This window comes from Gossypium hirsutum, chromosome D06 (assembly GCF_007990345.1).
Source record: "Gossypium hirsutum isolate 1008001.06 chromosome D06, Gossypium_hirsutum_v2.1, whole genome shotgun sequence".
In the NCBI taxonomy this organism is placed as follows: Eukaryota; Viridiplantae; Streptophyta; class Magnoliopsida; order Malvales; family Malvaceae; genus Gossypium; species Gossypium hirsutum.
Window position 1 is genome coordinate 18,094,600 of NC_053442.1, and position 16,559 is coordinate 18,111,158.

Genomic DNA, 16,559 nt, shown 5'->3' on the forward strand with positions numbered 1-16,559 from the left:
ATCAATGCACATTCTCAGCGTTCCATCTTTATTTTTCACAAATAGAATTGGCACACCCCAGGGAGAGAAACTCGATCGTGTGAAACCTCTATCTGTCAACTCTTGCAACTGGGCTTTCAACTATTTTAATTCAGTTGGTGCCATACAGTACGGAGCTATCGAAATCGGAGTCGTCCCTGGTACTAACTCAATACCAAATTATACCTCTCGAATAGGTGGCAAACTTGGTAATTCTTCGGGAAACACATCCGAATAGTCACACACAACAGGTACAGATTCAATCTTCTTTTCAGTCGTTTTACTATCAAGAACATATACAAAGTAAACATCACAACCTTTTCTTCCATACTTCTGAGCCAACATCAAGGATATCACTGCCGATAAATCATTCAGATCATTAGATTCAATCAGAATAATCTCATCATTATGGCATCTTAAATCAATAGTCTTTCTTTTGTAGTTAACCACAACATCGTGTAAAGTTAACCAGTCCATACCCAGAATAATATCAAACTCGTTGAATGGTAACAACATCAAATCAGCCGAAAAAACGAATCCCAAATCATCAACGGACAATTCTTACACGCTTTGTCAACCAAAACACACCGGTCCAGGAGGTTTGATACTCTAATAACAAACTTTGTGACTCAACAGGTAAAGTCTTACAGGATACTAAAGTCTCACACACATATGAATGAGTCGAACCAGGATCAATCAATGCAATAACATTAGTATCATAAAGAGTGAAAGTACCAGTAATGACTGTCGAAACCATTTTTTTGTAAAACGGGATCGACTTGGATTTTGAAAATGAAAAAGAACACGAGAGTCGCCACCAATCTCTTTTTCATGAGGTGTGATGTGGTCACCTCGAAAAGTGGTTATTTATTAAAACAACAATTTTGGTTTACAAGATTCAGAAAAACGGGTTCGAGAGTCGGTTACGTACGAGGAAGGATTAGCACCCTCGTAACGCCCAAAATTGGTACCTAGTTGATTAATTAATGTCTTAGTGTCAAGAATTGGAAACTATGAAGAGATTAAAAATACGATCCTTGTATTTAAAAAAAACTTGTATCAATCAAATCACATGTTAAGACCCTCTCATTTCGGAGAAAGAAAATGTCATACCCAATGAGTTAGGGCATGATATTTCACATCCTCAAAAATGAGCTTGTCCTTAAAAAAACTCATGCAATAAAATTCAAAAGGATATTCAATTGTTTAAGTCAGATGAAGAAATCGTAGTCCAATACATTAGGGCAGAATTTCTCAAAATTCCAAACATTTAATATTGCCTTTATTATTTTTTAGAAAAATCCTCATCTCGAGAAAACAACATGTCATATCCAATGCGTTAGGACACAACGTATCAAATTCCCGATATGTGAATAAATACCAAAAAATTATTTATTTAAAAAGATATTCAACTATCTCGGGTTTAGAAAAGGGATCATGTCCCGTAAGTCAGAACACGATCTTTTGTTGATTCCCGAGATCATTTAAAAACTTAAGGCTTAGTTTGGATGGCCGGTGTGTTTAGCTCCGGTGAGGTTAAAAACAGCGGTGGCGGTGAGATTAGTTACTGTAGCGGTGAGATTGGGTACTGTAGCAGTGAGATTAGAAACTGTGGTGGAGTGTGTGTTTGGATTCAAACGCAGCTGTAGCGGTGAGGTGAAAATAGAAAGTGACTTTTAAGGACATTAGATTAAAAATGATATATAATAGAAGTTTTTAAAATTATTTAACAATTACAAAATTAATAAATGATTAAAAATTATTACAATTATATTTATTTTCAATAATAAATAATTAAAAACGAATTATTACAATTACATAAATATGCTACTGCTGGTTTTTACTAATTCCTAGCACATAAGTTGCTGAACAGCTCAGTTTAACAAGAAGGTTTAACAGTGTTACTCAATTGGACTAATTCCGTTATCTATGTTTGTATGAAATTTTGCCTACATACCAAATCCTTTAAAATGTTTTACTAATTTGAACAATATTATAAGACATTAGGGGTGATAAAAATTAACTTAAACTTTAAGTTTGATTTAGTTTAACATTGGAGTTACAATATAAGATTAAAGACGTCAAAATATGACTTTATAACATTAGCAATTGTTAAATCCCTGTTTAACCTACAATCAATCAAAACATTATTTCAACAGAAATTGGATAAAATATTTTTTAAAATGTAACATTCATATTTTCAAAATATTTTTATACTTTTCATTTCATTCTTACCATTTATATAATAAATCAAATTTAAATATATAATTTCTGCTTCATTTATATTGAAACCCAAGGCATACACTTCAAATTTAGATCCATGTTTCCAACATCACACTAGTGTATTTGTCCAATAGATTGGAATATTCATCAGAAGAGAAAATGCAAAATGATTCACATTTGAGCTAAAGATGAAGCAATGCAATGATGAATGAAAAATGATTCATTTCTTAATTTTAGAAGAAATCCAATAGAAACCACATGTTCAATTCTTCATCAACATATCTGATTCATTTCTTATTGTTCATGGTTCAAAAACCATCAAAAGCTTGAACGAGTCAATTATATCATTCATCATCCAACTACTGTTGCATCTGGATTAATACAAGCATGCTGATTAACTGAAAAAGAAAAACCAAACAAATAAACAAAATATGGACAACAACCCTTATTAATGTCGGAAACCCCAAAACTGCAACCCCTTTTAACTTCAAGTGTCTCAAGAAATTGCTATGGTACAATACCTACATTTGTTCAATAACAAGCTACTAAGAGAGTGAATCAGATGGGACTGGTACACCATTAAATTCAGCCATAAGTGCTCAGAGGCCTGTTCACATGGCAGAAACATTTTTAAAATCGGTAATATCAGCTTCGTAACAACATAAGTATAAGATACAATCTCACTGAGATTACTGGTGCAAGGAATTATATATGGATTACAGATTAATATAACATGTAAGCCTTTTCCAACTATTGGAAGGTGAGCTATACAGACCATATAGCAATACTACACTATTTTATCCTTTGAGACTAAATTATCGGTAAAGCTAAGAAAAAGTGAGGTCCTTTCTTGTAGGTTCAAATATGAATCTAACTTGAAACAAAACAAACATACAAAACAATTCAAGAAATCAGGTGATAAAAAAAATAGTGCTTTTAAATATCTTGAACCCTCGTACTTATAATTTATAACTAGAATTGAAGAATGGAAGGAATTTCTAGAATGTAACCATGCCCTTATAGTATATGGATGTTATAAAATCCAAGATATATACAAGCATCCTCCACCCAAAGATAGTAGAAATGCTCCATTGCAGTTTACTTTGCATTGCAAATAGAGAGAGAGCAACTTTATAGATCCAATCTCTATGGAATACAAATAACAAGAACATGCAGGAGGATCCAACCTTTTCTGCTAACACCAGAAGTTCAGAAATGAAACTTGGCCTTAGAAATATATTCAATGGAATAAAGTAAGAAACTCCAAATGCTAATAATATCATATAAAACAAGAAAATAACAGGATCAAATCAAATATAAAAAAGGACTAGAGAGCTACTTAAGTTAAACTGGCACTTAAAAACGTTGCAGCTCTACTATACGTCCAAGAAACACCCTTCATGTGGTATATATTACAACCATGCATATACGAACATGGCAGCTTACTGATCTTTCAGCATTATTATCAAGAGTGATATATGTTCTGTTATGAATAGAATGAAATTGGAGAAGGAAGAAAACATTTACCCATTAAAACTTTGTTACCTTCTCTTCCAAACCAATGACTTTAGAAGCCAATATATTAGCACGTTCATCAGCTGCATTACATTCCAGTCGTGTATTTGCATATTCCATTTTAAAAGACTCGAGCTCTGCCTGCAATACCAAACACCAGACATAGCAAGAATAAAAAAAGGTATACGCTGAAATAAAATGTTGTTGACATTTAAAAAGTATTTGTAACAAGTTCCCTAACAATTTGAACATCACCAGACAAAGAACACAAGAGAATAAAATTCAGATCAGCATACATACAGCATAGCATTTTAAAATACAGCATAAAACTGAATTCATCCTGTGCACCATCCTTTGCAACAAAAGAAAACCATTCAAAACATAGACTTATTGATTGAATCCAGGAAAAAATAGACAAGCTCCACCTTTAATCCTATAGTTAACATCTCTATTAATCTCTCCTATCTTTCTTATTTATACTGCCCCTAGGTACTTAGAACAACTCTTGACAATCAAATTGCTTCTTCAAATAAATGTACACAGCTATAGACTCGATTTTCAATCTATACTCAATTGCAGTTATATATTGCAAAAAAGAAAGACACTAGAAGATGCAACTAATATTGTACAACAATATTTGTTCACAAAAATTTAGATTTGAATCAATCAAAGTGTGATGAAGCTATAGTATACAAACAAATGAATATTTAGTTTCCAAACATGTAAAAAAAATTGTCATACAAAAAAATCATACTTGTGTGTTAATCCAAATCAAGGGAAAAAACTGGCAAGAATCAAGCCTCTTCTTTCTTTCTCAAGGTTGCTGTAAAATAATAGGTATAATGAAAAAATAGCTAAGAACAGGATTTAAGAGTAATCAAAAAGTTTGATGAGATTCAATAAGAAATGTATTTAGCATAATCTGAACAGCAGCTTCATAGATAGCTCCATCATAATGCATAACAAATTGACTAGATCCTACGCCAAGGTGCATAACAAATTGTTCACAACAAAGTTGTTCTCAAAAAGTGCTCATGCAAAAAACAATATTTTTCGAAACTTCTATTAATTTGACAGTTAGCTACACCCTCAAAATTTTTAGCCCTCGTACCGAGCCAAAAATAACATTATTTCTATTTCCTTCTTTACAAAACATATGATTAGCTTTGGTTTCAAGTTGCATGAAAGATGCAGCCCATAATCTAGAAAGAGCAATGTCATTGAACCAAAACATTGCAACATAATAGGAAAGAAATCGTAGATTCATTCCAAGTTCTTATTTGAACCATGTCTAAGCAAACAACACAAGCATCATATGGCAACCATAGATGCAACTTTAGATTTAACTTTTTTTTACCCATATATTCCAATCTTTTAACATACTATTTTAAGAGTTGTAACTCAAGATAGAGAAATTTTCACTGTTATCACAGAAGTTTCCTCAGGAAACAGAGAGATTAAAGTATTTTTTACCACATGTGTACATACCATTGCATTCCCCTACAATTCCACAATCAAGTATTGCCGACGTTGAATTTTGAGCCATCTAGAGTGTACTTCTCCATGAGGTGGCTCAATTCAGCATCAAACTCCTTTTCAAGCTCAACTTCTTCCTGCCAATGCCTCTCTCTCATGCCAAACATCTTCTTTTCGTGTGCTTTGATCAGCTTATCCCTCTCTGCCACAAAAGCCTGCATCTCTTCATCCTAGAACTTTATGAATTTTTCAATTTCATCCGCCCTACAAATAATTTTTCAAAAGATATGAACAGAAAAATACACGAATATCTCATAACTTCAACAGGTAAACAGAAAAGAGATATCTAGTAGAATTTCATCTTATGAGATTAAACCATCTGTTTTTATGTGAAACGGTCATATAATGTAAGATTACCAGTATCAATCAAATTACACAAGGAAATTCACAGAAGTATCAAAATTATGTACCTGCACTTGTATCCCTCTGCATTTGAAGGATTGGGGTTAGACTGCTTGACCTTCTCACGCCCTTGATGTTGCATCTTCTCAAAAATCTCTTCCTTCTCATCCCTCACTTCATGGATAAATTTGATTCGTTCCTTGAAGAATTGCTCTTGGAAATCCATCTGGAAAGGGCAAAAGAAGAAACACAATTAACATGAAGCAGAAAAAGAATTACTATTCTATCAAGTAGAAAATTCCTAGGGAGGACAATCGCATGCTTTCTTTGTCTACTTCCAACTTAATAACTGAAGATCCAACAAAAACAGCATAATTCATCTTCTAATTCATTAAAACAGCATAATCCACAATTCCACAATTCCAAGTTAATGACTGAAAACCCAATAGATAATCTGTAATCTTCATCAGCTACTACACTTACTCTCAATTTGATGACAATCAGCATAATTCATTAAAATAAAAATATTATAAATCAAAGAACGACCATCGCCTTAAGCCATGACCCAGCGAAGAATTCATGGTAGATTTGCATGAGAAAGAGAGAAAGAAAGGAAACAAAACAGAATATGCTGAGAAGAGAAGATGAAGAACAGAAGAAGATATGGGTAAAAGAGGAAAAGAAAAAGCAACTGAAGTTGCTAAATTTTGCCTGGAGCAAAAGGCTCCAGTCTGGAATTAAGCCTCTAGTGAGGTGAAATGCATTTTCAACGTACTGAACAATGCTTTCCAAACAGCCCTGCGTTTACTAACATTTCAGTAGCAATTTTTTTTAGCTTAAAAAAGTCAACGTACTGAGATGCAGTTGCATCCAAAGGAGGCCTAAGTTTGAAAAAAATTCATGTATTTAGATTTATCGCAAAAATTGAAACCCCGTAAGTTAGGGTACGACCTTCTCGAATTTAAACCTAAAATTTTGCTTATTCAAAAATCATAATTTATGCATCAAATAAAATTAATCTAACACGAAATAGTAGAAATAAAACATGGTGTTAATATGCGTAACAAAACAATAATAAATACGATAATGTAAGCATAAATAATACGAGCAACAACAACAAAAATAAGATAAATAAAAAGGACAAATCAATTATACATGAAATAATAAGTAAATAAACAAATACGACTAAAACGTTTTTCAAAATAATAATGAACACATAAATAAATAAATATCAAATAAAACAATAATAACAATAACAAAAATAAATAAAATCATAAAAATAAAAATATCTATGTATGTATATATATATAACAAAGTTTGAAATAAAAAATATATAAATAAGTAAATAATAATATTAATATATAATAAGACAAATATATTTAAAATTTAAATAAGTAAATAGAAATAGAAATATAATAATAATAATAACAATAATCATAATAACATCAAATTTATTAATATTACTAATAAAATAACCAAAATAACAAAAAATGGCTAAATTGAATTTTAAAACAAAATTTGGGGTCAAATCTGAAAATAAATAAAAGGGAGGACTATTTTGAACGCATGAATAACAAGGAAGGACTAAAAGAGAAATTTTCCCTTCTCCTCCAAAATGACGTCGTTCCAGCATGGACTAAAAATGTAAACACAACAAATTGTGGGGTAAAATTTAAAAAATAAAAAATACTTGATTGAAAAACAAAAAAAACAGAAAGACCAGGGTTGTAAATAACCCCTTTAATGAAAACACGCGGATCCTAGCTATTGGGTCGGGTCAATTTCGGGTCTTATGCAAAACGGTGCCATTTTGGCGTTTTAAATGGCTGAGCAAAACGGCACCGTTTTGCTTTCTTATTTAAACCGAAATTTTTACAAAAAATTTCATTTTCTCTCTTCTTTTCAAAACAAATTCAAAAACACTCTCAATTCCTCTCCCCCTCTCCGAGCACCGGCCCAAGATTCGGCCATCGACCACCGCGCCGGCCGCCGGTCGCCAACACTGGCGCTGCCGCACACGAAGGTGGGGAGTAAAAAAATTTCCTCTTTTCTCTCTGATGCTCCTCCTCGACCTTCCGAGCACTCCGGCGACGGCGAAAGGTAAAAAAACATCCCTTTTTGGTTTAATGTTTCGAAATAAAGGAAAAAGAAACAAAAATAATAAAACAGAACAAAAAATAAAAATGGCACATTTAAATCTCTGTTTTGAATCGGTTTTCTCTATTAAAAAAAAGACCCACCCCTTTTACATTCGATTCTCAATCGGCTTTTATGCCGAATAAAAAGTAAATACAAAATCCTCTCTTGCTTGTTGTGCTGTGTGGTCTGCTATTTGTTGCAGGTGATTGACGGTGGCAGGTGGTGCGAGGTCAGAGGGCAGATGAGCGGTGGCAAGTGGGTGGTGGGACGGTGCGGCGCTGGGCAGTCAGAAGACCCTAGGTGCGGCGCACCTAGGGCTAGGGTTTTCAGACCCTTTTTGCTTTGGGCCATTTGGGCCGTGGAAAATTGGGCTGGTGGTTTGGTTTATCTGGGCCCGAGTTTAGTCTAGGCTAGGTTTGGTTTTGGGTTAAGCTTGGGTCTTTATTGGGCCATCTGATTTGGGTTTGTAATATTTGGACTGTTTATTATTTGATTTTGGGTTTCATTTATTCAATTTTGGGCCCGGGTAAAAATTGGTTATTACAGCTGCCCCTCTTTACTCATTGTCGTGTAACGAGAATAGAGTAAAGACTAAGAAAGACCAATTTTGCCCGGTCTCGCTAATTCTTGACTTGTTCTAGTACTTTTCTTCTTCAGGTAGCCTCCTTTCAATCCATTGAGTCTTATTGCTTCAATCCACTTCACTGCACTTCAAAGAGATACGGCTTGTAGCTTCAATCCACTCTGCTACAACTTCAGGGGGACGAGATTCGTGGTTTTAGTCTGCTCCATTACATCGTCAGGGAGATAAGACTTGTTGCTTCAATCTATTCCACTGCAACTTCAGGGAGATAAGGTTTGATATGATAAGATCTGCCATCTACAGTCTGCTCCACTATAACCTTAGGGAGATAAGACTTGTTATGGTAGATTTAATCCGACCTACTGCAACTTCAGAGGTATAGGATTCATCGTTTTAATCCGCTCCACCACAACTTCAGGAAGATAGGACTTGTTATGATAGATTTAATCCGACCTACTGCAACTTCAGAGGTATAGGATTCATCATTTTAATCCACTCCACTGTAACTTCAAGGAGATTGGATTAATAGCATCAATCTACTCCACTGCAAGTTCAGGGAGATAAGATTGGTATCTTCAACCGGCTCCACTGCAACTTCAGGGAGATAAGGTTGGTTATCTTTAGTCTGCTCCACTGCAACTTCAGGGAGATAAGATTGGTATCTTCAACCTGCTCCACTACAACTTCAGGGAGATAAGGTTGGTTATCTTCGAGGAAACATTTACTATCTTCAGTCTGCTACACTGCAACCTCAGTGAGATAAGACCTGTAGCTTCAACTTGTCTTACTGCATCTTTAAGAAAATAAAGTCTGATGCGATCTATTCTACTACAACTTCAGAGAGATAAGATCTATCATTTTAATCCACTCTACTACAACTTCAGGGAGATAGGATTGGTTTCTTCAATCTGCTCCACTACAACTTCAGGGAGATAAGATCCATCATTTTAATCCGCTCCACTGAAACTTAAAGGAGATAGGACTGGTGTTTTCGATCTACTTCACTGCTAGTACAGGAAGACAAGATATAAAATCTTCAACCTACTCAACTACTGCTCAGGGAAATAAGGCTGGTGTTTTCGATCTGCTTTACTACCAGTACAGGAAGACAAGATCTACAATCTTCAACCTACTCCACTACTGCTCAGGGAGATAAGGTTGGTGGCTTAAATCTGCTTCCCTACTACCTTGGGAAGATAAGATTCACCATCTTCGATCTGCTCCACTACTGCTTAGGGAGACAAGATTTACAATCTTCAACCTACTCCACTGTTGCTTAGGGAGATAGGATTGGTTTCTTCAATCTGCTCCACTACAACTTTAGGGAGATAAGATCCATCATTTTAATTCGCTCCACTAAAACTTAAAGGAGATAGGACTGGTGTTTTCAATCTACTTCACTGCCAGTATAGAAAGATAAGATCTACAATCTTCAACCTACTCCACTACTGCTCTGGGAGATAAGGCTAGTGTTTTTGATCTGCTTCACTACCAGTACAGAAAGACAAGATCTACAATCTTCAACCTACTCCACTGCTGCTCAGGGAGATAAGGTTGGTGGCTTAAATCTACTTCCCTACTACCTTGGGAAGATAAGATTCACCATCTTCGATCTGCTCCACTATTGCTTAGGGAGACAGGATCTACAATCTTCAACCTACTCCACTACTGATCAGGGAGATAAGGTTGGTGTTTTCGATCTGCTTCACTGCCAGTACAGGAAGACAAGATCTATAATCTTTAACCTATTCCATTGCTGCTCAGGGAGAGAAGGCTAGTGCTTTCTATCTACTTCACTGTCAGTACAGGAAGACAAGATCTACAATCTTCAACTTACTCCACTGCTGATCAGGGAGATAAGGCTGGTGCTTTCGATCTACTTCGCTGCCAATACAAGAAGACAAGATCTGCTACTGTCAGTCTGCTCTGCTGCAAACTCAGGGAGGCAATGCTAGTATCTTTGATCTATTTCGCTGCCAATACAGGAAGACAAGATCTGCTGTTTTCAGTCTGTTCCACTACAAACTCAGGGAGGCAAAACTGGTGTTTCGATCTACTTTGCTGCCAATACAGGAAGACAAGATCTGCAATCTTCAACCTATTCCACTGCTACTCAGGGAGATAAGGCTGGTGTTTTTGATTTACTTCGTGCCAGTACAAGAAGACAAGATCTACAATCTTCTTCAATCTATTCCACTACAACTTTAGTGGTATAGGATTTGTGGTTTCATAGATCTATTCTGGGGAACATAACCTGTAGAATCTATTTCATGGGCCTATTTATGCCTAGTGATTAGAATATTATGATCAAAATGAATCAAAATCTCCTAACTAAATGTGCATGCATGAATGCAAAATGTCATGAAAATGATCCCTTAATGTTTGAGTTGTTATTGCTCGTTGTTCATTAAGGCCTCATTACCAACACGTCAGAATGCTATCTTGTCCAGTTGGTAATGCTCCTATATTACTTAACCGGATTTCCCCCCACTGTAATCTTCAAGGTTCAATCCATTGTAATATTCAAGGTTCAATCCACTGTGATTTTGGGATATAAAATTTGAACCATCCTCCTACCACTGTAATTTAGGAGTATAAGATCTGACTCTCTCAATCCTCTCCTACTGCAATTCAAGGATACAGGATCTAAATCTCTTTGGCCTTACACCAATCCCAAGGCGTTGTACCAAATGTTTATGCACAATTGTAGTACTTTCTCTTCCAAGAAACTTCATCTTATCACTCGGTGATCATTGCTTGTTTGTTCATTGAAGCTTTGTCACCCACACGGCAACTTGTCATTTTGTTCAATCAATGTTTTGACAACAAAATCTGAAGGGATAGTCTTAGACTTTTCCTTCTTAGATATTTCAACCTTTAAACTTGGTGCGTTCTAAACAATAGTCCTTTTTCAAGTTACTGTATTATTTAGAAACTTCTAGAGTAATATACAAAAGCTCCTTTGTGAAAGTATTACTAGTCCATTAATCATTATTCAAATGCATCATGCTTACAAAAAAAATCATAACAATGGATAAAGATAAAATTGATTTGGGAGCATAGCTCAAAATGAATAAATTATCAAGGATAATAAGAATAAAGAGGAATTGATTGGGAACACGTATCTTGAAAAGGAAAGAAGTATTCCAACAACAAAAAATTCAATATAAATAGTATGAAGATTAGGTGCCCCAGATATCGCAGCTTGAACTTCTCTGTACAAACTTTCTGAAGACCGTTATGAGTTCGAAATCTGTTTAGGAGATCTACAGTACTCTGTCGATGCCCCGACATGTTGCCTACCCTTTCCTGTTGATTCAGGTATAGCAAGATCACCACATGCTCCCAATCTGATTAAAATTTGAGCTGCTCTTATCACCTTATGTCCCATTTTGATCAAAATTTAGGCCGCCCTTTGCGAGTTTTCACCTTGGCCACTCCATTTTACTTTTTCATTTTTTTTATTTTTTTTAGATTCAAAGCGCCCTTTGCCGGCTTTCACTTTGGTCCCTTTCTTTCTTCACGTGAAGTATTTCTTAACTGAGTCCGAGTTTACAAGGTTTGGCAGACTTTTACTATCCATCTCACTCAAGATCAAAGCTCCTTCAGAAAAGGTATTCTTTACAACATAAGGTCCTTCCCAATTCGGCATCCACTTCCCTCTAAAGTCCTTTTGTAGAGGAAGGATCTTTTTCACCACCAGGTCCCCCTCATTAAATTCTTTGGGATGAACCATTTTGTTATAGGCTCACATTATTCGTTTCTGGTACATCTGACCGTGACGAATAGCTTTTCGCCTCTTTTCTTCTATCAGGTTCAGCTGATCATATTGAGATTGAATCCATTTGGCCTCATCTAATTCTAGTTCAGCAAATACCCAAAGATAAGGGATTTCAACTTCAATGGGTAAAACTGCCTCCATCCCATAAACCAGAGAAAAAGGTGTTTCCCTAGTAAAAGTCCTAATAGATGCTCGATATACAAGGAGAGCAAAAGGTAATTCCTTATGCCAGTCCTTGTAGGTTTTAGTCATTTTCCCTACAATTCTCTTGAGATTTTTTTTAGCTGCTTCCACGGTACCATTCATTTTTGGGCGATACGGTGATGAATTATGGTGTCTGATCTTGAACTGACAACAAACTTCTGCTATTAAGTTGTTGTTCAAATTCAGCGCATTGTCAAATATAATTTTTTCGGGCATCCTATATAGACATATAATCTTTTTTTTCAAAAACTTGCTAACTGCTGACTTCGTGAAGTTAGCATATGAAGCAGCCTCCACCCACTTAGTGAAATAATCAATAACCACAAAGATAAAATGATGCCTATTAGAAGCCTTTGGTGATATTGGCCAGATGACATCCATCCCCTACATGGAGAAAGGCCATGGAGAAGTGATAACGTGAAGGGGTGAAGGAGGTGCATGTATTTTGTCGCCATAAATTTGGCATTTATGGAAATTCTTGGCATAATTAATGCAATCTCCTTCCATGGTGGACCAATAGTACCCGAATCTCATAACCTGTCTGGCCATCGTGAAGCCATTGGCGTGCATTCCACAGATACCTTCATAGACTTCTTCCAAGGTTTTCTTGGCCTCCACAGCATCCACGCATCTCAACAATACTTGATCCTTTCCCCTCATATACAAAATCTCTCCATCTAGGACATAATCAATGGCCAGTCTCCTCAACATCCTCTTATCATTCTCCGTCGCATGGTTGGGGTATTCACGATTCTTTACATATCGCAGTATGTCTTGGTACCATGGATGGTTATAATTTTCCTCTTCCTCAATACTGTAGCAAGGAGCTGGGGTTTCATGAATGCTGATTTGAATAGGCTTCATGTCTTCTGGTTTGTTCACTTTCATCATAGAGGCTAGAGTGGCCAAAGCATCAGCCATCTGATTTTCGTCTCGCGGGAGATAACAAAAAGTGATACTGTCAAACTCCTTGATCAATTCCAGAACCAATTTCCGATAGCGGATTAACTTTGGGTCTCTCGTTTTCCATTCCCCTTTGAGCTGGTATATTACCATTGCAGAGTCTCCGTATACCTCTAGTATCTTAATTTTTTGCTCTATGGCTGCCCAGATGCCCATAATGCAAGCTTCATATTCAGCCATGTTATTGGTGCAATCAAAATCTAATTTACTGGTAAAAGGATAATGATATCCATTAGAGGACACAAGAACTGCCCCAATTCCATTACCTACAACATTCGAAGCTCCTTCGAAGTTTAGCCTCCAAGGGCAATTTTCTTGAGAATCCTTTTTAGTAGTTGCCACATACATCAAGTCTTCATTCGGGAAATTAAAATTCAGAGGTTCATAGTCTTCTAAGGCTCTGCTGGCAAAAAAGTCTACTATCGCACTGCCTTTGATAGCCTTTTGATTTACGTAGACTATATCAAACTTGGAGAGTAGGATCTTCCATCTAGCCATCCTCACATTCAACGCGGTTGACTCTATCATAGACTTTAGAGGGTCCAATTTTGAAATTAACCAAGTCGTATGACAGAGTATGTATTGCCTCACTCTCCGTGTCGTCCAGATCAAGGCACAACATAATTTTTCAATGGGCGGATATCTCATTTCACAGTCAGTAAATTTCTTACTGAGATAGTAGATCACCTTCTCCTTCTTCCCTGTCTCATTATGCTGACCTAGCACACATCCCATGGAGTTGTCAAACACTGTTAAATACAGGATCAGTGGTTTATCTAGACTAGGTGGCGACAACACTGGAGTATCAGGCAAGTATTATTTTATCTTGTCAAAAGCTTCCTGGCATTCTTTATCCCACACACATGGATTATGTTTCTTTAGAAGACGAAAAATGGGGTCACTTCTCTCAGTCAATTACGAAGTGAACCGAGCAATGTAATTCAATCTTCCTAAGAAACCTCGAACTTCTTTCTAAGTACGTGGTGGAGGGAAATCTCGAATTGCCTTGACTTTGTCTGGGTCAATTTCGATCCCTTTTTCACTGACTACAAACCCCAGAAGTTTTCCTGACCTAGCTCCAAAGATACATTTGGCTGGATTAAGTTTGAGTTGGAACCTTCTTAATCTTAAGAACAACTTTCTTAAGACTTGCACATGTTTTTTTTCCGTTTGGGATTTTGCAATCATGTCATCAACATATACTTCAATTTCCTTATGCATCATATCGTGGAAGAGGGTCACCATGGCTCTCTGGTATGTGGCTCCCACATTTTTCAACCCGAATGGCATCACTTTATAACAGAAAGTCCCCCATAGGGTTATGAATGTGGTTTTCTTCATATCTTCAGGATGCATCCTAATTTGGTTATATCTTGAGAAACCATCCATGAAGGAAAATAGTGAGTGTCCTGCCGTGTTATCCACCAGGGTGTCGATGTGAGATAAGGGAAAATTATCTTTTGGGCTGGCCTTATTCAAATCTCTGTAATCTACACACATTCGTACCTTCTCATCTTTCTTAGGGACGGGTACAATATTGGCTACCCATTCTGAGTATTTGACCACTTGTAGGAACCCAGCATCGATTTGCTTTTGAACTTCCTCCTTTATTTTTAGTACACCAACAGGCCTCATCCTCCTGATTTTTGCTGAACTGGCTTGCAATCCTCTTTTATAGGAAGACGGTGAACTACAATATCGGTATCTAACCCAAGCATATCCTGGTATGACCATGCGAAGATGTCTTTGAACTCTCGAAGCAACTCAATGAAATCTTGTTTTGCTTCTTTTGTTATGCATGTTCCTATCTTCACCACCTTTCCCTTCTCCAGGGTCACAGTCTCCATCATCTCCTTGTAAGGTAGGATTTGTTTCTTTTCCTACTCTACCATCCTCAGCAAGTCCGAAAATAGGTTACAATCTATGTTATCTTCAAAGTCATGAGATCCCTCTAAACACATGTCTTACTCAAAAGGAGATTCTGAGTCTGTAGCAGCGTCACTCATGTCGTTGATATTTAGGGACCTATTGTAGGTGCAAAAGAATGTATGAATGTACAGTAAGGCTATGAATGAATGAAAGAATATGAAAGAATGATTTGGAAGAAAATCCAAAAGAATGAAATAATCAAAAATGATTATTTATAAAGGATGAAAGAATATTGGCTTAAAAAATGATCACAAAGATGTATTAAAATAATGACGTTCAGACATGAGCCTATTTCACAAAAGAGTTCTTATTGCCTCTAGGCTAAAAGCAACAAGTGTGTTCTGAACATTACTCTAAGTAAGCTCTAAATACTATAGAAATTTCTTTTGCAGTCCGATTATTTAGAACACTCCCAAGTTTATAATGGTGGGTATCTAGCAAGGTCCCATTTTAGTTGTCTTCTTGTATGGCATTGATGTGAATGTTTTTTTTGAACCCTTCACAGAACTCTATTTTGTTGGATCATAGCTAACTGCTCTTGTATTTGCAGCTGTAGTTGGTCTTGCCTCCCCCTTTTGGAGTTGTTCAAATTTTCTAATCTTTGGTCCATGTTTTTTATTTTTGCTCGGGTACCGTAATGGTGTTTGGTTTTCCAGATTAACTGAAATAATTTTATTTAATTAGGGTCTTTTAAAGGTTCTTAATGCATATGATGTTATGTAATGCAAATGCATGAAATGAATGCAAAAAAGACGTTGACTCTAATTCAATTCCATTTAGAAAACTTTACTAAAAAACAAATTTGTTTACATAAAGCGGATACATGTACGGCTTCACCCTCATACTCCAAGAAATAACATTGATCTTTCTCTTTATCCAGATTTTAATATAAATCTCGCAATTTTCAAATGGATGCCACTGTTAGGTCCTTTTGCTTGATCTTGGTTGCGATCCATCGTCTGTCCATTCTCGTAAAGCTCATCAGCTTCTTTAAGGAAGTCAAAATGTCGACGACTCTCAGATAATTAGCTTGAATCTTCAGGCCACAAAGTAAAGTCATGTACTCTTCCATCACCCTTCTTTTGTTGTGTTTCTTGCAATATATTTGGGCAACCATATTATCTTCCACTTTATCAAGAAATTCGTTCTCCATGACAAGCTCTCTAATTTAGTAATCAAACTTGAATCAACAACTTTTTCTAAGATGAAAATGCAATGTAATCATAACCAAAACAAATCGAAACGGGTTAGTACAAAGCAAAAGCAAACAAGAAAAACAGAGTACCTATTCGGGTGACCACTAGGGGTTTGAAGTGGTTCTACCTA

At 36.1% G+C, this 16,559-nt stretch overlaps 1 protein-coding gene and 1 long non-coding RNA gene across 2 annotated transcripts; both read right to left on the bottom strand.

The window, feature by feature from the left end:
• Positions 1-2,866: 2,866 nt before the first annotated feature.
• LOC107915961 (uncharacterized) lies at positions 2,867-5,494 on the bottom strand. Its single transcript, XR_005914839.1, has 3 exons — positions 5,245-5,494; positions 4,511-4,579; positions 2,867-3,897 (listed from the first exon to the last, which is right to left on the bottom strand). It is a non-coding gene; the product is annotated as an uncharacterized lncRNA (long non-coding RNA).
• A 95-nt stretch (positions 5,495-5,589) lies between these two features.
• Positions 5,590-13,832, bottom strand: LOC107908444 (uncharacterized). Its single transcript, XM_016835619.1, has 4 exons — positions 13,395-13,832; positions 12,879-13,262; positions 5,703-5,860; positions 5,590-5,611 (listed from the first exon to the last, which is right to left on the bottom strand). Exons 1-4 carry the CDS (start codon positions 13,830-13,832, stop codon positions 5,590-5,592), a joined length of 1,002 nt encoding a protein of 333 aa, XP_016691108.1.
• Positions 13,833-16,559: the final 2,727 nt, after the last annotated feature.

Coding starts and splice junctions, on each gene's coding strand:
- LOC107908444 (XM_016835619.1), bottom strand. CDS start 13,832: ATGATAGAGTCAACCGCGTTGAATGTGAGGATGGCTAGATGGAAGATC. Junction 5,861..12,878: donor GCTTCACGATGGCCAGACAG/GTTATGAGATTC, acceptor TGCCCTTTCCAG/ATGGATTTCCAAGAGCAATT. Junction 5,612..5,702: donor GCAGAGGGATACAAGTGCAG/GTACATAATTTT, acceptor ACATAAAAACAG/ATGGTTTAATCTCATAAGAT.